Source organism: Trichechus manatus, unplaced genomic scaffold (genome assembly GCF_000243295.1).
Source record: "Trichechus manatus latirostris isolate Lorelei unplaced genomic scaffold, TriManLat1.0 scaffold00001, whole genome shotgun sequence".
NCBI classification, from domain to species: domain Eukaryota; kingdom Metazoa; phylum Chordata; class Mammalia; order Sirenia; family Trichechidae; genus Trichechus; species Trichechus manatus.
Window position 1 is genome coordinate 33,221,969 of NW_004443937.1, and position 27,958 is coordinate 33,249,926.

Sequence of the window (27,958 nt, forward strand, 5' to 3'; positions counted from 1 at the left end):
GTTTCAGGATTGTTGTATTCTCTGTTCGGCTTTGTTTTTCAGATCTTTGCTGTGGAGGGACGGCGTGGTGCTTCTGCCTAGAGCGCCATTTTGCCGGAACTCTACAAATGCTGTTCTTGATATGATCACTCTGTCCATTGCTGCCCTGAGAATGGATTTATTTATTTACTATGTTTTAGATGAACGTCTACACAGCATGGTAGGTTCCCAGTTAACAATTTTTATATAAATCGTTCTGTTACATTGGTTAGAATTTTGATAATGTGTCAGCATTCTCGTTATTTCCATTCCTTTTGTTTTGTTTCCATTGATCTAGCTTCTCTTCCCCTCCTTGCCTTCTCATCTTTGTTTTTGGATACATGTTGACTGTTTGCTCTCATATAATTGATTGTTTAAGGGAGCACGTTACTCACAGGTTTTATAAGCCAGTCTGTTACTTGCCTGAAGTGGGACCTCCAGAAATAGCTTCAGTTTCAAGTTCAAAGGACATGTTAAAATGATAGTCTTGGGAATTCCTCTAGTCTCTATTGGTCCAGTAGGTCTAGCCTTTCTTAGGAATTTAAATTTTGTTCTACATTTTTCTCCCGTTCTATCTGGGACCTTCTAGTCAGAATGTTCTGACTTCTGGTCACAATGGTCAGTAGTGATAGCCGGGCACCATCTAGTTCTTTTGGTCACAGGTTATAAGGCTCTGTGGTTTGTGTGGGCTCTCAGTCCTATGGATTACTTTCTTCTTTGAGTCTTTGGTTTCCTTCAATCTCTTTTGCTCCTGATGAGTAGAAACCAATAATTGTATCTTTGATGTCTGGTCACAAGGTTTTAAATCCCCAGACACTACTCACCAAACTGGGATGTAGAGCGTTATCTTTGTGAACTATGTTCTGCCAGTTGACTAAGTTGTCCCATGAGGCTGTAGTGCTAAACTTGGTAACCCAGTGAACCATTGCTGTGAGTTGTTTGGATATGTCTAGGAAGTCTCCATAACTGTGCCTCAAGAATGTATTTGATTTCTCATCATGCCTCTTCTCAGGATTTTGAAGAGAAAATACCTTTACTAAACTTGTTGTTCAGTACAAAGCCATGCAGAGTTGTAGTCCCTGAGCCTGTATCCCACGATTGAAAATTTTTCTACTTCTTTTATCTCCTCATTATTCTTTCTCATCACTGTTTATAGCCTTGGCCCTATGCCAAGCATTACTTTCAGTTCTTGGGTGGCAGTAAATACATGTTTTGGTTGCTAAGATGACGATCTTATAATAAGAAAAATCATAAAAGCAAGGGCCACAGGCAAATAAGTTATGTAAAATGTATACCAAACATTTCAGCTTAATTATCAGCTTTATAGTAGTTTAATGATTTTGCCTGGCCAATTTGGAATTTCTAGAGATATTTCAATTTCTTCTCCATTTGGGTTCTTTTGGTAGAAAGTGTGGACTTGTACTTCTATATACCAGAGTGGTATACCGTATACCACTTCCATATACCATATATCAAACAAACACTAATTGCCATCTGGTTGAGTCTAACTCATAGCAACCCCATGTTCAGAGTAGAAACAGAGGCTAGAAAGTTGAAGACTTGTCCAGGTGAAAAAACAACCCAGAGCAGAAAATCCCACACTCCCAACTCACAGGTCAGTGCACCCTTCACTCTCTGATGACCACAGGAGACCCTGGGCCACCTTCTGGTTCTGTGTGTCGCTTTGCCTCTCTTGGGGAGAATGAACTGGGTCTGGAGATGCTCGCTTCCCGATGGTTTTCCTGAGTCAGAGTCTCCTGGAGATGGACAAGCACCCCCGCTGATGCTTCTAGGAAGGTAATGTGGAGATTAAAGATGAAAGAGTGGCCTCTAGCTAGACCGCCTTTGGGTAATGGAACAGAAAGAGCCTTTGAGAAAAAGCCACACATGCGTTTTGTCTTCCAGAGCTTTGGGTCGATCACCAGCTTCCCCTAAACCTTTATTCTCCTGGGAGTTTTCTTTTGCACAGCCAAAGTGGAGTTATGTTTTCAGTGTGTTGATGGGATGCCTGCAGGATTTCTTGGAAACCTTAAGCAGATGGATAAGTTGTGTGATCTCTGTTAGCACCCTGTGGAAAGCCTGTAGCTAATATTCCACAAGGGCACTGGAATCGGGGGTGGCTTCTGAGTGACCTGGCTTCGTGGCTTCTCTGGGAGAGATCAAAGGCTTCAAGACAGCCCAAGCATGTGAAACAGTTGGTAACTGTGCTTGGTTCTTCCACAGCTATTTTTTCTTGCAAGTCCAGCCTTTACATCTTTTTCCAGAAATTGTGCACAACATTCATTCTCCGGAGCGACTGATAAGCTCATAGATGTTCTCATTTTATTCCACCCCTGACTCCAGGGAACTCTATCGCTAGATGAGTTTTTCTGAATTCCATTTGCTTAGGCCTTATGAAGTGAATAAATTGGAATTAATGTGTAGCTTTCTGAGGAGAGGGAAGTTATGCTTTGTGGGGGCAAGCAATGTTTGTGTTAGTTTATATAAATGAATCGTTATGAATGCAAACTGGTGCCACGTTACTATATTGGCTCTATGAGTTTATACAAAATTTTCATTAAGTGATGCTAAAATACACACAGGGATTTCTAAAATGAGATTTCCCTCTTGAACAGCCTGATATTTATGTTCCTTTGGGTCACGTTGGTAGATTAATATGCTTTTGCTTTTAAAGGTAACACTTGGGAGAAGTATGTGTCAATAAGTATGTACGTTACAATGCCAATTCCCAACAAATTGCGTTTGCCGTATTTGGTAACTCACTAATAGTGTTTCTTCCCATGATGATTAGAGCAGAATTGGGATGTCATACATGAAACTGATACTCTAGAGTTAGCTGTCATTTCAGGGAGGGGGTTGGGGGAGTGGGAAGCATTTGGCTTCTTTGTAAATTGAAATTTTTATTACTGTATTTGTGTTTCTAAATGAGTATGAATGCAACTGTGGTGGGTAAACTCATGAATGTTAATATGGCTATAGCTTCTACCTACATAACACTTATTCTGTCCTTTATTACACTCTTATAGACATGGATGATTCAACAATTGGAGCTTTTAAACTAATAGAAGGCTTTCAACCAAGTAGAATACCTTCATTACTAGTAAGCAGGGAGATCTGAATATGAATTGAGGTAGTTTCAGCCAATCTGAAAAAGCATTTTTATAAAAGACTAATAACCATAATTTATATGTTTATATTTAGTTTTCTTTGACTGGAATAAATTAGGGCAGGGATTTATATTATTTGTCCTCTTTTTACATGCCTAACCCCGTGCCTAATTGCATTAGCCGGGAGAGTTCTGATAAAAAACAAGCCTGAAAGCTCTGGGGCTTAACACACAGAAGTCTATTCTTTGCTCTAAATGTCACTGTGGGTCCAAGGGCTCTCCAGTGAAGCTCCCTACCGAAAGGTGTCTCCCAGTCTCCTTCCATCCTGGAATGTGGAGTATATGGCTTCCAGAATTGCTGTAAGGGGAAAAGACAGTGTTGGGGGCTTATCCCCCCTCTCCAGTACTTTAGACAGGGCGTGCTGTGCATCAGTTCTGCTCACAACCCATTGAATAAACTAGTCACGTACCCGATACCAACTACAGAGGATGCTGGGGAATGGAGGGGAACACATGGGGTATTCTGTGAACAATACCGTTTCAGCCACCCCAAGACATCACAGGTCTGAGAAATGTTGAGAGCGAGAGGGAGAGAGAGGGAGAGAGTTTTAAATTGATGCAGGAGGGATTGAAAATTCCTGGAGGAATGTTAACCTTAAGGGGCTTTCTGTGTATATTTGCATCATCAACATAGTATAAGAGCTTGTTGCCGGTTTACATCTCCTATCTCTGCTCTGCCACACGGTGATTTTTTTCCAAGGTTCTGGCACTCAGAGCCTGATAAATTCCATTTGCTGATCCTAAAGGCCTGCAAAGCAAACAGCGTCTTGCACTTTATTATGTGGAAGTGTTTCGCGGCCCTCACAGAGTGCGTGGTGGGAACAGACCTTGTTAAGGTGACACAGAAGGTCAGCCTCCCTTGAGAAGATGAAACTGAAGTCGTTTTCTCTTGTCCCAGAGCGGTTCCCCATCTGTAACGTGAACATGAAAGAGTTTATCCATTGTCTTCTGAGCATTATCTTAAATGAGGTGTCAGGGCAATAAATGGACATACCTTCCGGTATTATTTTTTATTTTGATGTTTAATTTCTTTGATCCCACTGATTTATTGTCATGTGAAGTTAAAACAACAGCCACAGATATAGATACGGGAGGTCGGGAGAGAAGAGATCGCGGTCTGACAATCCACCACCTTAATTCTCCAGCGGTTACAGCGTTCTGAGGGAGTGTCATCAGAGGGCCTTCTCCAGTTTTTGTTTCCTTGACTCGTGACATCTCGTTTCCATAACTTACTATTATTCAGATAATCGGTCTATTTACACAAGCATATCTGGAGCAACCCTACATGCAGGGCAGTGGTCTGTGTCGGTGTATTGTAATAAATGGCTGCTTTTCCATGATATGTGGTAAAGTCGCAAATCTAGAAAGCAGCCTGGAGCACCAAAATGGAGGAGGTGTGGGAGCCAAGCACATGAAGTGTTGAATGTAGACTCTGTCACCTGCCTGCTGTAGGACCTCCAGACAGTTAATTCATCATGCTGAGCTGCAGTGTCTTCTTGGGGCAGGATAGGTAGTAGGATTCCACTTAAAGAGGTCTGAAGCAATGAAACTACAGTACCCACCACATCACCCTCAATGTAACTTCAGATAACATTGGTGTTTTTGAAATGACACAGAGTTGAGTGAAAATGTAATAACTTTTTTCCCCTAGATTTTGTGATGGCAAAATTCTAGCTATGCTTAGAGAAGCTTATGTTTTCTTTCCTTTTCCATTCTCCCCACCACCTGTGCTCTCTGCACTCCCTCCTAGTGTATACTTAGGCTGTGTACTGGGAAATCCAGCACCGACTATTAGGCAGACCAGTGGTAAGCAGTTGAGATAGGACACTTTTTTTTTTTTTTAAATCAGAGAGACAGTTCTGTGTTTAAGATGCTAGGTAGAGAGGGAAAAGACATTAGTGCAATTTGTCACTTGGTAACCAGAGGAGATAGATGACACATCCTTATGTGGTGTGTACCCTGTGGCCTTGGACAATCATGTCTTTTTCTCTAATTAACATCCCGTGAGAAATACAGATGCAAATCACAAGAGCAACTGGACTACTGCAGGACTAAAGTGCTGTTATTACGGTCATCGATTCGATTCTGACTCATAACAACCCTGTAGAACAGAGTAGAACTACCCCAAAGGGTTTCCTAGGCTGAAATCTTTATGGGAGCAGATCACCAGTTCTTTTCTCCCATAGAGCAGCTCATGGATTTGAACAGCCGATCTTTCGGTTAGCAGCTGAGCACTTAACCATTGTGCCACCAGGGCTCCTTTTTACCTAGTGCTAGTATATCCCATGGTATTTTCAGTTACCTCATATGTTGATGTAAAAGCTTGATAATAAATAAGGAAAACCGAACAAGAGGTGATGCCTTTGAATTATGGTGTTGGTGAAGAATATTGAATATATCATGGACTGCCAGAAGAACGAACAAATGTCTTGGAAGAAGTACAACCAGAATGCTTCTCAGCAGCGAGGATGGTTAGACTTCATCTCATGTACTTTTGACGTTTTATCAGGAGGGGCCCAGTCCCTGGAGAAGGACATCAGGCTTGGTAAAGTAGAGAATCAGTGAAAGAGAGGAAGACCTTCAATGAGATGGATTGACACGGTGCCTGCAATGATGGGCTCAAGCATAGCAATGATTGTGAGGATGACACAGGACCGGACAGTGTTTCCTTCTGTTGTATGTAGGGTCGCTATGAGTCGGAACTGACTCAACAGCACCTAACAACAACAGTACATCCCAAACTGTAATAATAATCATGGTAGTGAGGCCACATATTTTGTGTCTGTCTTTTAATTGCTTTTTAACTGTTCTGAATGGGAATTGCAAACCGGCATGATGTAGATACCAGGGAGCAGGGGTGATTTATTTCTTACTTACGTTGGACTTGGTGAAGAAAAATTATTTTTCGTTTATTGGCAACTGTAAGAGTTCCTTTGAAGAAGAATAGCTTAAATAGATAATTTTGAATACATACAGTTTGATTCTGCTAATATGCAGCAGCAAAAATACGGATTTGCCTTTACTCAGGGGTTTATCATCATGCATAAAGCATTAGGCTCTAAAACAAAGTACCCCATTGAGCCCTGTTCTCTCAACTTTTGCTTCTCAGTTGTGGATTCGAATTCATATGTTAATTTTTTTGACTTGAACCAAAGAAGTCTAGGTATTGGCATCCCTACTCCAGTGTAAAGGTTCTCCCCATAGGGTGGTTAATCTTGTAAGCTGGTTTTCTGGTTTGGACTTGGAGGCCACACGTTCAGATAATACATACGGTTCTTGAGTGAGAGCCATGTAGCAATCCGCTTATTCTTACTGATGATTTCATACGTAGCATGCTACCTAATTAAGTCCTCATAAAGCTCTCAGTAGCATAGCATAGTAGAACACCTTTTGGGGTCTCTATCCAACTAACAATGAGTCCCCAACAACGCATTCATCTATGACTTGACTCCATCACCTGCCCCAGCCCTTCCCAGTTGAATGGACTGCGGGCAGTCTTCTGACACACATAGTGGGCTAATTAGATTCCTTCTTCTGGGATTTGGGAATTAAAGTTTCAGTTAATCCTGGGCCAATCTCTGAATAGAAATACATAAAATGTGCAGGAACTGTGGGCAGTTCTTTTTTTGCCCTGTGAACCAGTCTGTGGAGAGGAGACTGGTGCAGACACGCAAAGAGAAGCGGAAAGGAAAATCGAGAACTTTGCCCATGGTGCTGATGGCTTTCTCGCTCCTGATTCCAGGCTGTTCCTGAAGCCAGGCTGCATCCACTCCTTTGAATTTCACAGGCACTTATATGTCATAGCTGTATTCTATCACTTCTAAGGAAAACAACTTACACAAGTAGGTTTTGTCCCTCTTTCACACGTGAAGAAAACTGAGGTTCACGGAAGCCAACCTTATTGCAAGCATTGACTGCGATGGTTCTTAACTCTTCGGGAAGGCTTTGCAACTCAAGTCAAATTAGAATCAAACACAAAAGGGGAATTTATTGACTCACCTAGGCAAGCATCCTAAATTGTCAGTCTGCGTCCAGGCATGACCTTTGTCAATTATTTAATCAGAATTATCTGATCGAACTTCATCTTCCTTGCCAGCTCTTGGCTCTATTTGTTTCCACTTGGCTTTGTTCTCAGAAGAGCTATCTCTGTGTTGGAGCAAGGTGGTCACTTGCAGCCCAAAGCAGCAACATTACAGCTTGTGACCCCTAACAGGAGATGTGGGGATATCATTTTCCCAGCATTCATAGTGTTCCCTGTAAAATATCTCTGATTGGCCAGCCTGGGTCACGTGCTCTTGGCTGGTGCGTGGCGGAGAGAGCCCCCTTGATTGAAAGTGTCTCCTCTAGCAGGGGATTAGGGCTGTGTTACTAAAACAAGGGAGAAGAGATGCTGAGCAGACCAAAGCAACCTTATTTACCACATTTCCCTTTCTTCTGTCTGAATAGAAGTGACAAATGATGCTCATTTGTGTGATACACTTCTATATGCAGTTTTTCTCCTCCAGCTGTCAGTCACCTCCTTTCCCTCCTACTCAAGAAAATAAATCTGGATACAGATGATTTGGCATGAGCTTGTTATTCAAATAACCTTAAATCCACTCTGATTAGAAAAGGCAGTCCTTAAACGCAATACTGCGAATGTCAGTATTTCTACCATGAGTAGTAACAAATCAAATGTGATGCATTTCACAATTTCTTGGGCACAAGCCCTGGGGCAGACACCCATGCTCTTGGGTAGATGGTACTAGGATGTTTGACACAAGCCTACTTGTTCAAACACATATGAGTGTCCCCCAACAGCCAGGCACTATTGTAGGTGCTGCGTTCCATCTATGAACAAGATAGAAAAGTCGTTCTCTTCATATGAAGCTCAAGTTCCTTGTGGGAGGAAATGGACAGTAACTTATTTTTAAAATGGAAGACTTTCCGATATTGATGAGTGCTGCAAAGGAAATAAAAAAGGGTAGCGGGCCCGTGCTGTCCAGTATGGAAGCCACTAGCCATATGTGGCTGTTGACAATTAAGTCAAAATTAATTAAAGTGAAATAAAATTAAAAATTCAATTCTTCAGTCGCAACAGTCACATTTCACGCACTCACTAACCATATGTAGCTGGTGGCTGCTATATTGGACAGTGCAGATATAGAACACGTCCATCGTTGCAGAAAGTTCTTTTCGATGGTGCTGGGCTAGACAGTGACTGGGAGTCTACACTAGAGGGTGTTTAGGGAAGGCCTGGCCTAGAAGCTGGCAATTACACTAAGATTTAAAGCCATCTATGCAAAGATCCCAGATAACAGCATTCAAGGAAGGGTGGGCAGTAAATGCAAAGCCCCTGAGATGAACATGAGCTTGGCCTGTCTGAGGATCCACAGATAGCCAGTGTATGTGATTGAGTTGGAGAGGCAGGAAGGAGCTAGATCGAGGAGGGCTTTGTGATCGCCGGGAGGACCTTGGGTTTCAGTCTACACAAATGGGAAACCATTGCAAGTGTTAAGTAAGGTATGCCACAGTTTTATTTATTTTATAAAGGATTATTCTGGTTGCCAGAGGAGGCGAAGGTAGAAGCAGCACATAGTAGGTCCTCAGAAACCATTTGATAAATGAAAGAACTGAATGGGGGCCCAGCCAGGCTGGGGTCTCCATTAGACTGAAGTCTCCTTTTGAGGGCTTGCTGGACCCTAACAGAGCCCACTGAGGGATTCCTAGCTGCCTTGTGAAGTCCTCCATTATGGCATTAGACTGAGCAGCCAGCCAGACTAGCCCCAGAAGGGCCAGGGCCTTCAGACCCTACACTCCCCACCCCAGAGTCCTCCCTGTCTCTCTAGATCAGAGCTGAGCTTGGCTCTCTGTTGGCTGCCCTGAGCACTTCCAAGCTCCTGCCGTGTCCTGAGGACCACTATAGGGCCCTGCTGCAGTGGGACATTAACTCCCTCCTCCATTCCTATTCCTTCAACAGTCCTTACTGAGTACCTGCTGTGTGCCAGGTATTAGGTGGTGTGCTTAGAGTGGCACAAGAAGAAACAGCTGTGGCCCATGCAAACACAGAGCTCACACTGTGAGTAGAAACTCTTATTAACCAAATAGTCACTCAGATGACCCTCGGGATAAGTACTGTAAAGGAAGAGTCCCTGGGGCTTCAAAGACACCTAATAGGGGTGTCCTCGTTCAGGGAGTTAGAGGTGGCTGTCCCTAGAAAGTGATCATTGAAGTGGATCTAAGGAGGAATAGGGATTGTGTAGGCAGCAGCTGGAGAAACTGTACCAGGCAGGGGAACACGATGAGCAGAGGCTATGTGGAGGAAGGATCTTGGGGCAAATAGACTAAAGAGACCAGTGAGGCTGGGTGCAAGGAACAAAGAGTGCAGGGTGTGGAGGGCAGGGGCCAGAGCGGGAAGGGCACTGAGGAGTCACTGGAGGATGATGTGTGGGAACATGACCTCATCCACTGGGTATTTCAGGAAGCTCACTGTGCCCTAGGGAGAGGAGACTGCAGGGGTCACAGTGGATGATAGGGAACAGACCAGAGTCTCACTACCAGCAAGTGGAAGACAGTGGTGTTCTTGACTTGTCCTTCCAAAAGTTTCTCTCTGCCCTCTGCTGTCGTCAGTTCCACAATTATGGTGACTGTACCATTTGTTGGAACCTTATTAGGTAGGGAAAAAAAAGTTGCATCGGGTAGACTCTGACTTATGGCAACCCTGTGTGTGTTGGAGTAAAACTGTGCTCCATAGAGTTTTCAATGGCTGATTTGTCAGAAGTAGATCGCCAAGTCTATCTTCCAGGTTGCCTTTGGGTAGACTTGAACCTCTAACCTTTTGGTTAGCAGCTGAGCTCTTAACCATTTGTACCACCCAGGGACTCCTGTTATGTACAGTCATATGATATTGCTGATATACAATCATTTTGCCCTACAAAACGGCAGTTTTATACAGATTCAAGTTAATACTGTGTGTCAGGCACTCACCTGAGTACTTTATTCCCATTACTCATCTGTCCTCAAAACAACACAACTGTAATTTGGAGTGACTGTGAGCCCACTTTATGGATGAGATAACTGAGAGGTGTGGTTTGTCCAAGGACAAGGAGAGAGTAAGCAACAGAGCTGGGATTGGAAGCCACATCTGTGTGATTGAGAAGTCCCTGTGCTTTTCAGTGTCCTGAGTGACACTTCTCTGTAAGCCTCTGTCCCAGGCACCAAGGGGGGAAGGAGGGTCTCTGCTTCTTGTGTGCTTAACATATCCTTGAGGAGACAAGAGAGGCCTATGTGAAAAGTTAAACACTCCACTCCAAGGCTCTTCAAATTAAATGCCAAATGGTCAGTTAGGCCTGCAGAAAGCTGCAGTGCAAGGTCTGCTAAGTAGCTTGTTAAGTAGGCCATTAATACTGGTCTTTGAGTATTCTCAGAGGCTGGAGATTCCAGATGGCTGGGAAAGGGATATTCATTATCCTTTTTTTTTTTTTTTTAAAAGGAACTGTGACACTTGGGGAATTATAAACGAGTTAATGTAATGTTAATACCTAGAACTATTCTGGAACAGATCATTAAAAAAATCAATTTTCACATATGAGGAGAAAATCAGACTGTAGACCTTTGGAGAGGGGCACAGATGAGTAGCAATATATGTCACTTCCCCACAAGACACCCACGTACTGGGAATTTGGTATTTAATTGGCTCGTTTGGAACTAATATTCCCACAAATTCTTATTTTTCAATCTAAGTTGTAAAAAGCTGGCCATCATCCCAGAGCAAGGAAGGGAAAAGAAATAAGAGGAGAGACCCAAAACATATTAAGAGCCTGCTCTGGGCAGTGTGCCCACTGCTTTCGTGCGTTTTATCTCATTCCCTCCTCATAAAGACCTGGAGAGGAAGGTGTTCCCACTCCCATTTCACAGAAGGAGAAACTAAGCGTGGAGATTTTGGGTGCCCTTAGGAAGCAAGCACAGCTTCAATTCTCACACATCAGGCTCCAGTGCCCTTCCTCTACTCACCATACCAGGCTGGTTTGTTGCTTCATGAATGGAGCACAGGGCGAAGCCCAGGCAGAGGGAGGTTGTGAGATGCACTGGAGAGGTCACCAGGATGGCACCAGGAGCCCCATCATAGCCCTCCCTGGCCTGGAACTAACTTATTGGGTGAGAGAGTGAAAAGGTTCTTCCCAGCTCCTGATGAAACATGAAAATGTTTCCATCGTGATACAGAGAAGTATCATGTATGTTTATTACGTCTCTGGAACATCTGTCCTTCCCAGAGACACGGGAAGGACAGATGTTCCAGAGAGTCCAGGGGTGTGTAGGCGCCTGCCTGCTCTGATGGTGCTCACCATCCAGAACAAACCTTCTCAGGATCTGTGGTGGGGTGAGTACCATGATGGCAAGGACCAAAGAAGCCACCATTTCCTAGAAGGGCAGAGGAGGTAAGAGGAGATGGGTGACTGCAACAGCGAAAGGCTTTAGGGGGAGCTGGTGGGATTGAGCCCACCACCATGGCTGCCCTGTATTGGGTTCATACCTCTGCTGAATGCTGTAACAGGAGCTTGACATGCAGGTGTGAAGGAGTTCACAGTTACTCCAGTTTACATATGAGGAAAATGAGGCATATAAAGACCAAGTAGAGAAAGATGGGTAAGATAGGGGCTAAGAGGCCTGGCGTTGGGTAGAGTATTGAGGCTAATCAAGGGACCACGTCAGGAATGCACACAGGAGCAAGGACGAAGAGAAGCCCCTGCCTTCAGCAGGAGCCACACTTCCTGAGGGGACTGGGGGATGCTCAGGGAAGGTCCTCCTAACAGGATCCTGGAGGTCCTTGATCATCAGGGTGTGATGAGCATGCTAGTTAGGATTTGTCGGCTGCAAGTAACAGAAACTCACTCAAATTCGCTTAGGCCTACAGACTGAGGGAGTGCCTGCCTCAGGAAATTCCAGGGCAGTGGTTCAGCGGGGGCCCAGGGGTGCTGGGGACTGGAGCAGAGATTGTAAGGTGGAAACAAGCTTGTTGTACTAGCAGTAGCAGGAGGCCATGAGGCTGGCCGAGAGGCTGGCCAGTGGGAGGAGAGGAGGTGCGCAAGGTGGGCAGTAGCCAGACCACAGAGCCTTTCTCAGCCCGGGTGGGGACTTACTCCAGGATGTCAGGAAACCACTGGAAGCTTTCCAGAAGAGTGACACAGTCTGATTCACTCTGGCCACGGATGAATGGCAGGGGACAAGGAGTCGGCTGGGAGTCTAGCTGAGAGGCAGTTTCTACAGCCCACTGAGAGCTGACAGTCACTTACTGAGTGGGTACTGGGTTTCCTGACCCAACTTCCAGGCTGGAGTTTACAAACTGGACTTGGCCTCAGTTGTATTGGAGTAAGTGAGGAGAGAGACACAGGCCCACCTCCTGGGGAGGTCATATTCAGCTGTTTTGAAGGTGTGCGTACACACACACACACACACACACACACACACACACACACACACACACACACACACACACACACACACACACACACAGGAAACAATTAGAGAATTTTCCAGACAGATTTTAATTAAAGCCAAAATGTACGGAGCAGATACTTCCCGCCCATGAAGCAGAGCCTTTGCACTGTTGCATGGTAGTTCTGTTAGGCAGCTTGCCCTGTGGAAAGCAGAAGCAGAAGCCACTCTTTGAAATAGTGTCTCGCCTGGGCTGCATATTGGGATCTCTTTAGGGGACTGAGAAAATACTGATGATTGGGTCCCACTCCAGGGTTTCGGATTTAATTGTTCTGAGGTATGGCTTGGGCATCTGGATGTTTAAAAGCTGCCAGCCAGAGTTGAGAACTACTGCCTTAGGACATCTTGGTTTATGAGATTAGGTGCCTCTCACCTGGAAAGAGGAAGAGGAGAACTAGGGAAGGGTCAGCAAACTATGACCTGTAGGCCACATCTGGCCTGCTGCCTGATTTTATAAATAAAGTTCTGTTGTAGCACAGCCACACCTGTGTTTACTTATTGCATATGACTGCTTGTGCAAAAATGAGAGTAGAATGTTGCAACAGAGACTTTCCGGCATAGAAAACGTAAAATATTTACTATCTGGCTCTTTACAGAAACAATTTTTTGTTGTTAGCTGCCTTGAAGTTGGTTCCAACACATAGCAACACCGTGCACAGCAGACAGAAACACTGCCCAGTTCTGCGCCGTCCTCACAGTTGTCGCCATGTTTGAGCCCATTGTGGCAGCCAGTGTGTCAGTGCATGTCATTGAGGGTCGTCCTCTTCTTTGCTGACCCTCTGCTTCACCAAGCATGATGCCTTTCTCCAGGCACTAGTCCCTCCTGATAACATGTCCAAATTACATGAGACAAAGTCTCGCCATCCTCGCTTCTAAGGAGCATTTTGGCTGTACTTCTTCCAAGACAGATTTGTTCATTCTTCTGGCAGTTCGTGGTATATTCAGCGTTCTCTACCGACACCATAATTCAAAGGCATCAGTTCTTCTTTGGTCTTGCTTATTCATTGTCCAGCTTTCACATGCGTATGAGGCAATTGAAAATACCATGGCTTGGGTCAGATGCACTGTAGTCCTCGAAGCGACATCTTTGCTTGCTTTTGAACACTTTAAAGAAGTCGTTTGCAGCAGATTTGCCCAGTACAATGCATTGTTTGATTTCTTGACTGCTTCTTCCATGGATGTTGATTATGGATCCAAGTAAAATGAAGTCATTGACAACTTCAATATATTTTCCATTTATTATGATGTTGCTTATTGGTCCAATTGTGAGGATTTTTGTTTGAGGTGTAAGCTGTACTGAAGGCTGTAGTCTGTGATCTTCATTAGAAAGTGCTTCAAGTCCTCTTTGCTTTTAACAAGCAAGGCTGTGTCATCTGCATGTCGCAGATTGTTAATGAATCTTTCTCCAATCCTGATGCCCCGTTCTTCTTCATATAGTCCAGCTTCTTGGATTATTTGCTCCTCATACAGATTGAATAAGTATGGTGAAATGATACAACCATGACACACACCTTTCTTGATTTTAAACCATGCAGTATCCCCTTGTTTTGTTTGAACGACTGCCTCTTGGTCTGTGTACAGGTTCTGCAAGAACACAGTTAAGTGTTCTAGAATTCTTATCCTTCGCAATGTTATCCATAATTTGTTATGATCCAGACAGTCGAATGCCTTTGCATAGTCAATAACACAGAGGTGAACATCTTTCTGGTATTCTCTGCTTTCAGCTAGGATCCATCTGACATCAGCAATAATATCACTGGTTGCACGTCCTCTTCTGAATCGGGCTTGACTTTCTGGCATTTCCCTGTTGATGTACCACTGCAATGCTTTTTCAATTATCTTCACCAAAATTTTACTTGCATGTGATATTAATGATATTGTTTGATAATTTCTGAGTTTGAGTGAATCAACTTTCTTTGGAATGGGTACAGATTTGGATCTCTTCCAGTTGGTTGGCCAGGCAGCTGTCTTCCGGATTTCTTGGCATAGATGAGTGAGCACTTCCCGTGTTGCATCAGTTTGTTGAAATATCTCAGTTGGTATCGCAGGTCAATTCCTGGAGCCTTGTTTTTTGCCAGTGCCTTCAGTGCAGCTTGGACTTCTTCCTTCAGTACCATCATCCAGTGAAAGCAGTTGGAAATCCTTCCTCTTCCCTTCCCTGCTTCCCTGCTTCAATGCCTATGCTTTTGCTGTTGTCTTTCCCATCTCAACATATACTATTCTACCAATTCTCAAGGCCCAGCCTTATTACATCTTTGCTGAAGCCTTGTTTGGATCCCGTCCAGTCTCTCTAAACTCCCATAACACCCTATTGCAGGGGTTGGCAATCTATGACCTGTGGACTAAATCTAGCCTGCTGCCTGTTTTTATAAATAAAGTTTTATTTGAACACAGCGACATCCATTTGTTTACATATTGTCTGTGGCTGCTTTCATGCTGTAGTAGCAGAGTTGAGTAGTTACAACAAAGCGTGTATGGCCTGCAAAGCTTAAAATATTTACTGTCTGACCCTTTACAGCAAGCCCTATTGAATCACCTTTAGACATTTGCTCCTTGAGCCCCACATTCAGCCAGTGGCTGTGCCAGGTTCTAGTGAATAGCGTATCCACCGTGTCCCTGGTATTTTGTCTGCCACATTTTGTTCCCTGTATTAGTTTGCTTTGCATCCCCCACCCCGATCATGGAGTCCCATGGTGGTGCAAACAGTTAATGTGCTCGACTGCTAACAGGAAGTTTAGAGGTTGAAGTTCATCCAGAGGCGCCTTGGAAGAAAGTCCTGGCTGTCTACTTCTGAAAGATAACAGCCATTGGTAACCCTACAGAGCACAGTTCTACTCTGACACATATGGTGTTGCCGTGAGTCAAGATCGACTCGATGGCAACTGGAACCCCCATTGCACTTAGGAGGTCATTGTATAGTCTCACAAAAGTACTGATTTACTCTTAGCCTATGGGGAACAGTGATTCCTAAATACTGAGATGAATTGGGCTAAACATATCTTTTCCTCCATCATATGGACAAAGCCACTGAGTCTCATAATTATAGCAATGAATACCAAGGAGTGAGAAATGATTATTCTTGTTTGTACTCAATCAGCCTTTTCAAAATCAATACAGAATAGATTTGGGAGAGAAAAGCAGAACGTGCAGCTGTCTGCTGTAAACACGCACCATTGAGCAAAATCCTGCTTACGTTTCATCCTTCCTGCATTTACATTCTGAGATGTGTGGATAAATCAATTAAATGGCAGTTTCGAAGCTGCCTCCTAAGAGCCTGTGGTTTCACCATGACTGCATTGTCCCTTCCTGAGCAGGCCAAGGCTTTGTTTTGTTAATTTAACATCGAGTTATATGAAAACAATAGAGTTGAAGCCTTGAGTTTCTAAGTGTTGGTAATATTCTGTAAAGCACTTGAGTCTGTGGAAGATTAAGACTTCATTTAACATGCTGCTGTGGGAGGAAGTCCGTTGACATGCTTCCTGGAAGGCACATCCCTTTGGAAGAGGAGGGAAGACCCAGCTCCTCTCTGGCCCTTCCTTAGCATTCATGAGCTGGTCAAGTTATTTCTGCCCAGTCAGGTGCTCCTTTGGTGGGTGTCCCATCAGAAACGGATGGTGTCTTTTGCTTCTGGGTGTCATATTGCAGCAATTTGTGCTTTTAAAAATGATTGGGGATGGAATTTATTAATTTGAATTTTATTTCTGTAAATTTTTTATTGTAGTAATAATTTAAAAAGAATTGAAAAGTCTTTTGTGACTTTGGAGTACCTGGGTGGTGCAAATAGTTAATCTAGTCAGCTGCGAATCAAAAGTTTGGAGGTTTGAGTCCACCCCGAGGCACCTTAGAAGAAAGGCCTGGCGGTCTACTTCCAAAAAATTAGCTATTGAAAATCCTGACACACGTGGGGTCACCATGAGTTGAAGGTGAATTGGCGGCAGCTGGTACTGGTCGTGACTTTAATTTTTTATTAAGGCCAACATTTCTGTGCCATGAACTGTATGAATATTTAGTATACAATTCAGTGAGTACTGACAAATGAATTCACCTGAGTAACCCACACCTCATCAAGATACAGCACATTTTCAGCAACCTAGAAAGGTCCCTGTGTCCCTTCCAGGTTGATCTCCACCCTCTCTCCTAGAAGTAACTGCTGATTGCTGTTTCTGTTGATTAGTTTTGCCTGTTCAGAAACGTCATATAAATGGAATCATACATATGTACTCTTTTGTCTCTGGATTCTTTCACTCAGAATGTTTTGCGGTTCATCCACGTTTGGAGTGTATCAGTAATTTGTTCCAGAATAGTAATCCACTGTTAGGGTGGCTATGAGTTGGAATTGACTCAGCGGCAATGGGTTTGGTTTTGTTTTTGGTATGAATATAAAAAACCAAACCAAACCTGTTGCTGTCAAGTCGATTGCAACTCATAGCAGCCCTGTAAGGACAGAATAGAACTGCCACCGTAGGGTTTCCAAGGAGCAGCTGGTGGATCCCGGGCCACGGCAGTGAGAATGCAGAATCCTAACCATTAGATCACCAGGGAGGGTCGTGATATGATATACTACGCATTTATTTATCCAGTCACCTATTGATGGACATTGTTTTTCTTTCTAGTTTTTGGCTATTATAAATGTAGCTTTTATGAACATCCACACATAGATATTTTTGTAGATACATGTTTTCCTGGGGCCTTGGTAGCTCACCTGCAAACCAGAAGGTAGTCAGTTTGAATCCACCAGCTGCTCCTTGAAAACCCTATGAGGCAGTTCTACTCTGTTCTATAGGGCTGCTATAAGTCGAAATGGATTCAACAGCAACAGGTTTTTTTTTTTTGTTTGTTTGTTTGTTTGTTTTGGTTATATGTTTTCATTTATCTTGGGTAAATACCTAGCAGTGCAATTGCTGTATCACAGTGTAACTGCATTTTTAACTTTATAAGAAACTTCAAATTGTTTTCCAAAGGGATTGTACCATCTTATATTTCCACCAGCAATATATGAGATTTCCGTTTACTCAACACCCTTGCCAACATTCAATATTCTCAGAGTTTTTAATTTTATATGCTTTAACCTGTTTGGATCCATCTGACATCAGCAATGATACCCCTGGTTCTCTGTCCTCTCCTGAATCCAGCTTGACTTTCTGGCAGTTTCCTGTCCATATACTGCTGTAGTCGCTTTTGAATGATCTTCAGCAAGATTTTTCTTGCGTGTGATAGTAATGATATTGTTTGATAATTTTTGCATTCAGTGGCATCACCTTTCTTGGGAATAGGCATAATGTGGATCTTTTCCAGTCGGTTGGCCAGGTAGCTGTCTTCCAAATTTCTTGGCATAGACAAGTGAGCACTTCCAGCGCTGCATCCGTTTGTTGAAACATCTCAGTTGGTATTCTGTCAGTTCCTGGAGACTTGTTTTTCACCAGTGCCTTCAGTGCAGCCTGGACTTCAGTACCATCAGTTCTTGACCTCTTGAAATGGTTGAACGTTGACCAGTTTTTTTTTTTTTTTTTTGGTAGAGTAAGTCTGTGTACTCCTTCCATCTTCCCTTGATATTTCCTGCATTGTTCAATATTCTGCCCATGGAATCCTTCAGTATTGCAACTTGAAGCTTTAATTTTTTCTTCAGTTCTTTCAGCTTGAGAAATGCCGAGCATGTTCTTCCCTTTTGGTTTTTCATCTCCGGGTCTTTGCCCATGTCATTATAATACTTTACTTTGTCTTCTCAAGCCACCTTTTGAAATACTCTGTTCAGCTCTTCTACTTCATCATTTCTTCTTTTGCTTTAGCTGCTTGATGTTCAAGAACAAGTTTCCAAGTCTCTTCTGACATCCATTTTGGTTTTCCTGACTGACAGCAGAGAATACCAGAAAGATGTTTACCTGTGTTTTATTGACTATGCAAAGGCATTCGACTGTGTGGATCATAACAAATTATGGATAACTTTGCAAGGAATAGGAATTCCAGAACATTTAATTGTGCTCATGAGGAACCTGTACATAGATCAAGAGCAGTTGTTCAAACAGAACAAAGGGATACTGCGTGGTTTAAATTCAGGGAAGGTGTGTGTCAGGGTTGTATCCTTTCACCATACTTATTCAGTCTGTATGCTGAGCAAATAATCTGAGAAGCTGGACTGTATGAAGAAGAATGAGGCATCAGGTTTGGAGGAAGACTCATTAACAACCTGTGTTATGCAGATGACACAACCTTGCTTGCTGAAAGCGAAGAGGACTTGACGCACTTACTGATGAAGATCACGGACTACAGCCTTAAGTATGTATTACACCTCAACATAAAGAAAACAAAAATCCTCACAACTGGACCAGTACGCAACATCATAATAAATGGGGAAAAGTTTGGAGTTGTCAAGGATTTCATTTTACTTGGATCCACAGTCAACACCCACGGAAGCAGCAGTCAAGAAATCAAAAGACACATCGCATTGGGCATATCTGCTGCAAAAGACATCTTTAAAGTATTGATAAGCAAAGATGTCACCTTGAAGACTAAGGTGCACCTGACCCAAGCCATGGTGTTTTCAGTAGCCTAGTATGCATGTGAAGGCTGGACAATGAATAATAAAGACTGAAGAAGAATTGATGTCTTTGAATTGTGGTGTTGGAGAAGAATATTGAATATACCATGGACTGCTACAAGAGTGAACAAATCTGTCTTGGAAGAAGAACAACCAGAATGCTTCTTAGAAGCAAGGATGGCAAGACTATGTCTTACATACTTTAATTGCTGATAGGTTTTATGAATGAATAATTATTGAATTCTTTAAAATGCTTTTTTCCATATCTATGTGTACATATAATTTTTCATTTTTGTTCTATTAATATAGTGAATTGACTGATTTTCAAATGTTAAGCCAACCATGCATCCCTGTGATAAATACAATTTGGTCGTGATGCATTGTCATTTTAATATAAAGATGGGTTTGATTTGTTAAGGTTTTATATCTAGGTTAATGAGGTATATTAGTGTTTTTATTTTTTAGTATTTTTCTTCGGTTTTGGTGCCAGGTTTATGCTGTCCTTATTAAGTATGTTAGGAAATATTTTGTCCTTTTAAAATTTTCTGGAGGGGTTTATGTAAGTTTGGTTTTATTTTTTCCTTATAAATTTGATAGAATTTATCAGTTAAGGCACTGAACCTGGAGGTTTTTTGTTTTGTTTTGTTTTGTTTTGTTTTGTTTTGTTTTTTTGGTGGCATGGTTATTACTTTTGAAATGGATTTCTTTAGTGTCATTGTTGTTCTTGTTACCTGCCATTGAGTCAGCCCCTGACTCATGGTGACCCCAGAACAACTCTGTAGTTGTTAGGTGTGGGGTTGTATAAATGTCAATTAGGTTAAGTTGGTGAATAGTGTTGCTCAAATCTTCTGTATCCTTAATGATTTTTGTTTACTTGTTTTATCAATTACTGTGAAAAAGTTATTAAAATCTCCCATTATAATTGTGAATTTGTCTGTTTCTTTTTTGTTTCTGCCAGTTTCTACTTTATAGATTTTGAAGCTCTATTATTGGGTGCATATATTTTTATGATTGTTATGTCTTCTTGATTAATTGAAATTTTCATCAATAAGAAGTATCCCTTTTTATCTCTAGTAATACCCTGTATCTTCATGTTTACCTTGTTAGATATTAACACTTTTGCTTGCTTATGTTTTTTAAAATATTTTTCCATCTTTTTCTTTCAATGACTCTGTATTGAAAAATTTAAAAATATATATATTTTTTGTAAATAGCATATATTTGGATCTTGCTTTTTTGTCCAGTCTGACAATCTGGATTTCCATATGGTATATTTAGTATATATTTGTTGTATTTCCATGTGGTATATTTATACTTAATGCAACTATTGATATGGTTGGGTTCCAGTTTTACATTTTGCTATTCATTTTCATGTGCCCTTTGTCTTGTGTGCTTTTTGGGTCTTCTTTCTTCTGTCTGAACTTCTTTTTGTTTGAGAAATTTTAGCGTTATATGGATTACAATTTGCCTCCTACATTGAATTAATATTATACCATTTCACATTTACTATAACAACCTTACAATATACTCTTATTTGTATCCCTGTTTTTTTGTGCTGCTATTGTCATTAATTTATCTTCTGTGTATGTTATAAACCCACAGTATTTTAATATTATTTTTATTCTAAAAAGTTAGTTATCTTTTAAAGATACTAAGAGTTGAGGAAGAACATTCTTTTGGATTTACCAACATTTTAATCAGTTTGCCCTCTTCATTTCTTCATGTAAAGCTGAGTTTCCACATGTGTGCAGAGAAGAACTAACACAGCTGGACTGAGACTGCTGCCTTTACAAAGGCTTGCTTGCAAGGTTGGCCTTCGATTGGCATCTGGGAGCTTGGATTTTGGGAGTGTTTCAGACACCCTAACTGATAAGAGTGGCTCAAAAAAAAAAAAAAAAAACACAACCCACTGTTGTTGAGTCAACCCCAACTCATAGCAACCCTGTAGGACAGAGTAGAGCTGCCCAATAGGGTTTCCACGGCTATAAATCTTTACGGAAGCAGACTGCCACATCTTTGTCCCACAGAGCAACTGGTAGGTTTGAAATGCTAACATTTCAGTTAGCAGTCAAGCGCTTTAACCACTGCACCACCAGGGCTCCAAGAGTGGCTCACTGTGCCTAAATCATTTATGCGAACAATATGGCTTATGCTGAACATCTGTTCTCCTTGTGAGCGTCTTGATTTTTTTGTACATGCTAAGAAGAGGGTGTCTACATGCTTATGAAAAAACCAGTTGCCATCAAGTCAATTCTGAATTATGGTGACTCCATGTATTGCCGAGTAAAACTGCACTCCATAGGGTTTTCGTGACTGTGACCTTTTGGAAGCAGATAGCCAGACTTCTTCTGCGGTGCTTCTGGGTGGGTTGGAACTGACACACTTTCAGTTAGTAGCCATGTGCTTAACCGTTTGCACCGCCAATCCTGGGCACTGAATCTTTAATTAGCTTCCCTAATAGACAACATTTCACACGTGTTGTCATAATTTATTGCTGGAAGAATTAAGTCCATCCTGTGTGATTCTATTGGGAGAGGACTGTTGGAAGCTGGAATTTGTTTCATCCAGACTTCACTACATGTTCCTTTTCCTTTAGCTGATTTTGCTTTGTATCTGTTTACTCTAATAAATACATGCCAGCCATGAATAAGGTTAGCAACTCCTTTCAGCCTGAATAACTTCCTTTAATATTCCTTGTAGTGCAGATCTGCTGGTGACAAATTCTCTCAGCTGTTGTATAGCTGAAAATATCTAAATTTTGCCTTCATTTTTTGTAGGATATTTTTTGCTGCAAATAGAATTTTAAGTTGATTATTTTTCTTTCAGTATTTTAAAGATGTCATTCTATCATCTTCTGGCTTATTTTGTTTAAGCAATTATAATTGTTTACCTGTAGTGAATGTGTCTTTTTTCTCTTTTTGACATCTTTTAAAATATTCTCTTAACTTTTTTTCTTTTTCTCTCAAGCAATTTGATTGTGATGTGTCTGCAAAGGTTTTCTTTGTATTAAACTTGCTTGGGATTTGTTGAAGTAATTGGATATGTGGCTTGATATTTTTCATCATATTTGGGAAAATTTTATTATTTTTCACCCCAGTCTTTCTCTTCTCCTTCTAATACCCCAATCACAAGTATGTTAGACATTTGACTTTGTCTTGCATGTCACAAGGTCTCTTTTCTTTTTTCTTTTTCATTTTTTCTCTCTGTGCTTTACTTTGGATAGTTTTTACTGATATTTTTCTTCTATAGTGTCCAATCTACTGTTAAGTCCAACTTGTGAAGTTTTTGTTTTATGTATTTTATTTTTAGTTGTGGGATTTCCTTTTGGTTCTTTTTATAGTTCCCAGTTCTCTTTTGAGATTACTCATCTATCCATTAATTATGTCCATTTTTTTTCTTTGCATCCTTGAATGTATTTGTAACTGCTATTTCTCTTTCTGTTGACTAGTTTGTTTGCTTTCTCCTGGTTATGAGTTTGGTCTCCTTTTTCTTTATATGTACAGTAGTTTTTGATTGTGTGCTGGACCTTTTTATAAGTTCAAGTTATATACATTACATTTTGAAATAATCTAAAACAACATTCTTGTATATATTCTTTAATATATTTAAATCATACACAAATTTAGAAATGCATAATAAAGCATATATATATAAGACTTTTTTAACATTTAGAATTTAAAATTAGAATTTTAGTGACATAAATACAAGTTTAATGTTTCTGAAACATTCCCTAATTGCTTGCACTAAAATTTAACATATTACAAAATACTTGTGCCTAGCATTAAAACTTTAGATAATTTGGCTGTAGGACTGACTTAAATCTGAAGTTCTGGGCTTACATACTAGGGCTGCTGTTGTAGTTATTGTGTATGCCTAAAGAATGAATAAGAAAGGTTCCCAAGCCTTTGAAAGTTCATCATTAAACACTGAGAGTCTAGATAATGTTACCTTCCTTTAAAAAATGTTGAGTTTTATTCTGGCGTGGAGTTCATTTACTGCAGAGTTGGCTTGAGCCTGCCGTGGCTTGGTTTCAGTGTGGTTAAGGTGAATCTAGAGTAGTCCTCATCCCAGGGATAGAGGGGTTCTATTCCTGAGGCCTGACCTTTCTAGGGTCTCCATTGAATGCCAGGCTGTATGATGAAGTTTCTACACTGGCTCTTTGGATCTCCACTATCTTCCAGTACTGTGTGATCTGTAGAATTTCCATTATCTCACGGCCCCAGTACCTCTTCTGTGCCATTTCTCATGGAGCCTCACAATATACATTTGTGGCTTGGTGTTCGGCCAAAGATCCAAGGGACCGCTATGCAGATTTCTGGGTTTCTTTTCAGTGGAGCTCCTTTATTTCAGTGTCTTGCCCCATGAATCCAAGCCTCCTCATCAGCAATGAAGTTTGATCTTTGTTTCTTCTACTCAGTGGAGAAAGAGTTTGGTCTCTACTTCCCTGTGCCGTGATTTGGAAAGTATCTCCAGGCAGAAAGTCAGGGTGAACGTGGAACTCTCTCAATACGTTCCCCATCTTTTCAGGATTAGAGAGAGTACTGCACTGTCTGTTGTCCAATGACTAAAAATAGTTGGATTATTATTTTGTCCATTTTTATAGTTGTAGATAGAGTGAAAGATAGTCTAATATGCTTTTTTCATCCCAGGTGGAAACAGAAGTCCTTTATCTTTTTCAGAGCACTTACTAGAGTTTTGTTACAAGGAATGTACGAACTAAGTATATCCACTTACTTTAGGAGAGAAAATGAGAAAAGGTGAGAGATTAAAAAAAAAGATGTTAAGAATATTTTTCTAAGTATGGTATCAACAAGTTACATGTGCCACTGTATTTGCATCAGATATACTTATTCATTCACGCATGCATTCAACAAATAGGTACTGAGTATCTTTTATGTGCCCTGTACTCTTGTATGCAATGAGGGTAGAGCATTGAACAGACAATGTTCCTTCTCATGGAATTTGTATTCAAACAGGGGAGATAAAACAAGTTGCCGTTGAGTCAAGTCTGACTCATGGTGACTCCGTGTATGTCAGAGCAGAACTGTGCTCCTTAGGGTTTTCAGTGGCTGATTTTGTGAAAATAGATCACCAGGCCTTTTTTTCGATTCATCTCTGGGTGAACTCAAACTGCCAACCTGCTCAGTTAGCAGCTGAGCTTGTTAACTGTTTGCACCACCCAGAGACTCCATCTGGAAACAGGCTCTGCACATCAGCATACTACCTTTGGTAGGGTACCTAACTTTTCTGACCCTGTTTCCTCAGTCGTGAGATAGGAATAATCATAAAACCTTCATAGAGTTGTTAGGAGAATCAAGTGAGTTAGCATGTGAAAGTACTTAACATCATTTCTGGCACAAAGAAAACATTCTGTTTATGTTAGATGGTGTCTCTGGGTGGTGCCAACGGTTAACATGTTCAGCTGCTAACCGAAAGGTTGGAGGTTCCAGTCCACCCAGAGGCACCTCAGAGGAAAGGACTAGTGATCTATTTCTGAAAAATCAGCCATTGAAAACCCTATGGAGCACAGTTCTACCCTGACACGTGAGGTCACCATAGCTGCAGTCGACTTGATGGCAGCTGGTGGTTTCATATGTTAAATGGTGATGATGATGGTGGTGGTGGTAGTGGTGGTTGCGGCGGTGATGGTGGTGGTGGTCGCGGCGGTGATGGTGGTGATGGTGGTAGTGATGATGGTGGTGATGAAGGTGGTAGTGGTGATGGTGATGGTGGTGGCGGTGATGGTGGTGGTGGTGATGGTGATGGTGGCGGTGATGGTGGTGATGACTGTGGTGATGGTGGTGGTGACGGTGGTGGTGGTGGTGATGATGGTGGTGATGATGTTGTTGTTGGTGGTGGTAATATAGCCATTTATAAACCTGCTAGCACACTCCCATCTGAGGACCTTTGCCCTTGCTGTTCCCTCTGCCTGGGACGCTGCCCCGGATGTGCATACAGCTTGCTTCCTCCCTTCATTTGGTCTCTGTGTGTCTACATAGCAGTGAGACCTTTCCTGAGTACCCTTCAGCTGCTGCCATCCCCCTTACTCTGCTTTATTATTTTTCCATAGCAGGTATGACAGTCTGGCAGATTATGTATTTACTTGTTAGTTTTTGTTGATTTTCTGCTTCCCTCAGTTTATACCTGTGCTGCATAAAGGCAGGGCCTGTCTTCACAATTTAAATGGTTAAAATGTTTTTTAGGGTGGTTTCTCTATATTTATACAAGGAGGTACTATATAGTCAGTTAAATTCATGTTCTTAAAGATATTTAATGATAATGGGAGATATTTATATAGTGTTACCACATGTGCACAAAAGCAGCCATAGACAGTATGTAAGACTTAGAGAGAACATGTGACCAGATTGAGGTCCACAAGTGTAGCCGTGGTCCATGGCCTCTACCCAGGTCTGTCTGAGTTCACGGCCCCAAGCTGTATGGGGGAGCTCTGGTGGCACAGTGGTTAAGAGCTTGGCTGCTAACCAAAAGATAGGCAGTTCAAATCCACCAGCTGCTCCTTGGAAACCCTATGGGGTAGTTCTACTCTGTCCTAAAGGGTTGCTGTGTGTCAAAATTGACTTGACAACACTGGGTTTGGTTTTTTGGTTTTTTCAGCTGTATATAGAGTCCCTGGATGGTGCAAACAGTTAAGGACGTGGCTACTAACTGAAAGGTTGGCAGTTTGAATCCACCTGGAGATGCCTTGGAAGAAAGGCCTGGTGATCTACTTCCAAAAAGATCATAGCCTATTGAAAACCCTGTAGAGCATGACACAGTGGGGTTGCCACGAGATGAGTGGAATCAACAGCAACTGTTTTTTTTGTTTTGTTTTGTTTTGAAAGTTACGTGTAATGTTTTTTGACCTTCTCTTACAGTATGAATACTTCAATGCTGTGCTGATCAACGAGAGGGACAAAGACGGGAACTTTTTGGAGCTGGGGAAAGAATTCATCTTAGCCCCCAATGACCATTTTAATAATTTGCCTGTGAACATCAGTCTGAGTGACGTCCAAGTGCCAACGAACATGTACAACAAAGGTAAGACTCACTGCTGCTGCTCCTTTTAGAGGGCGGGGAATAGAGCCTGCCTACATGCAGGTCTTGGCTGGTTTTGGATGTCCTGGTGGCACAGTGGTTAAGAGCTTGGCTGTTAACCCAAAGGTCAGCAGTTTGAATCCACCAGTTGCTCCTTGGAAACCCTATGGGGCAGTTCTACTCTGTCCTATAGGGTCACTATGGGTTGGAATCAACTTGATTGCAAGGGGTTTAGTTTTTTGGTTTTAGTTTTTAAAAAACTGCAATTACCAGCTGGGTGTTTCAAACATCAGATGGATAGGTGAAGTGTGTGTCCGTTCTGCCTGGAGATTCTGAGCTTACTGTCTCCCCAGTTTGTGTTTGCATCAAGCTCCCTAATGTGTAGACCAAGGGTCAGCAAACATTTTTTGTAAAGGGCCAGATGGTAAATATTTTACGGCCATAAGTCTGTTGCAGCTCCTTAGCTCAGTGTTACAGTGTGAAAGCAGACATAGACCACACATAGACAAGTGAGTGGGGCTGGGGCAAATAAAACTTCATCTGCAAAGGCAGATGGGTGGATTAGACCTGCTGGCTGTGGCTTACAGACCCCTGGTGTAGTCCTTCTTGCTGCTTCTTCCACTCCCTATAATGGTATTTAAGGGCTGCAGAGCTCCAGGAATTGCGATGGAGTCAGCTGTGGGCTTTTCTTTGAGTACAAAGCAGTAGGGACATCTGTCACAGCATCTTAGAGGGGCTCTCTGTTTCCAGACTTGTGTCCCTCAAATCTAGTCTTCATATAGACCCTAAAGTTCTCTTCCCTAATGTTCCATATGCCCATTTGGGTTGGGATTATAGTGGCCAAGGACTGGGCTCTGGTGTCAGATGGGCTTTGGTTCGACCTTGAGTTCTACCTCTTACTGCTGTCAGCCTTTGGAGGCATCACCTCATCTCTTTAGAGCTTAGCTTCCCCATCTCCGACAGGCGGATAATGGTAGCGTCTGCCTCCTGGGCTGCTTGTGAGGGCTAAACGAGGTGATGTCCGTAAAACATGTAAGTTGTCGCTAACATCGTCACCTTCATCGTCATTGAGTAGGATTTTGCTGTACTTTGTCATAGCTGGAAGTTTCCTAAACAAAGAGCCTTCCTCCCTGAACAGCAGATCAGAAATTCATGGCCTCGTCAAAGTAAGTTTGCCCCAGCGTCTGCCATCAGGGTTTCAAAAGCATCCAGTTTCCACTGCAGCGTGCGGTTTCAGTACCATCTATGAGAGCTCAGTGGTTGAGAGTGGGAGCGCCGTGTCTGAATCCCGCTCTTCCCCTGGCTGGCTGTGTAACCCCAAGCAAGTAACTTTGGCCCGCTGAGCCTGTTTCTCCCTTTGTAAAAGAGGGGTAAGAATGCCACTTCCCTCAGAGAACTATCGTAAGGCAATGTAATGTTACGTGTGCAGCCCTTGGCGCAGCAGTAGCCAGGGAAAATGCTCAGCACATTTCAGTTGCTATTGGTAGTATTGGGAAATGACAGGTGTACAAATTGTACCTCTGAATTCTCTCGGTCAGAGTTTAAAGAACTTGGCCAATGATGAAAGAGCTTCCAATTCATTGTCTCAGGAACATTTTTCTCATGCTCGCTTTTTGGCTACCTAGAGTCTTCCTCTCTTGGTTTACCTGTTACCCGTCCTTTAAGATTCAGTGGAGGCGGTACTTCATTCATTCATCATTCATAGGGTTATTGGGGATCCTGGGGTGAAC

At 42.2% G+C, this 27,958-nt stretch overlaps 1 protein-coding gene across 1 annotated transcript in view; it reads left to right on the forward strand.

Annotated features, from left to right (window-relative positions):
* The window catches only part of CACNA2D3 (calcium voltage-gated channel auxiliary subunit alpha2delta 3), a 1,058,385-nt gene that overhangs the window by 401,525 nt on the left and 628,902 nt on the right, over positions 1-27,958 (forward strand). The window contains exon 5 of the mRNA XM_004368627.2: positions 26,069-26,231. Coding sequence (XP_004368684.1) covers positions 26,069-26,231 — 163 coding nt within the window. The remainder of the gene's footprint in view (positions 1-26,068; positions 26,232-27,958) is intronic.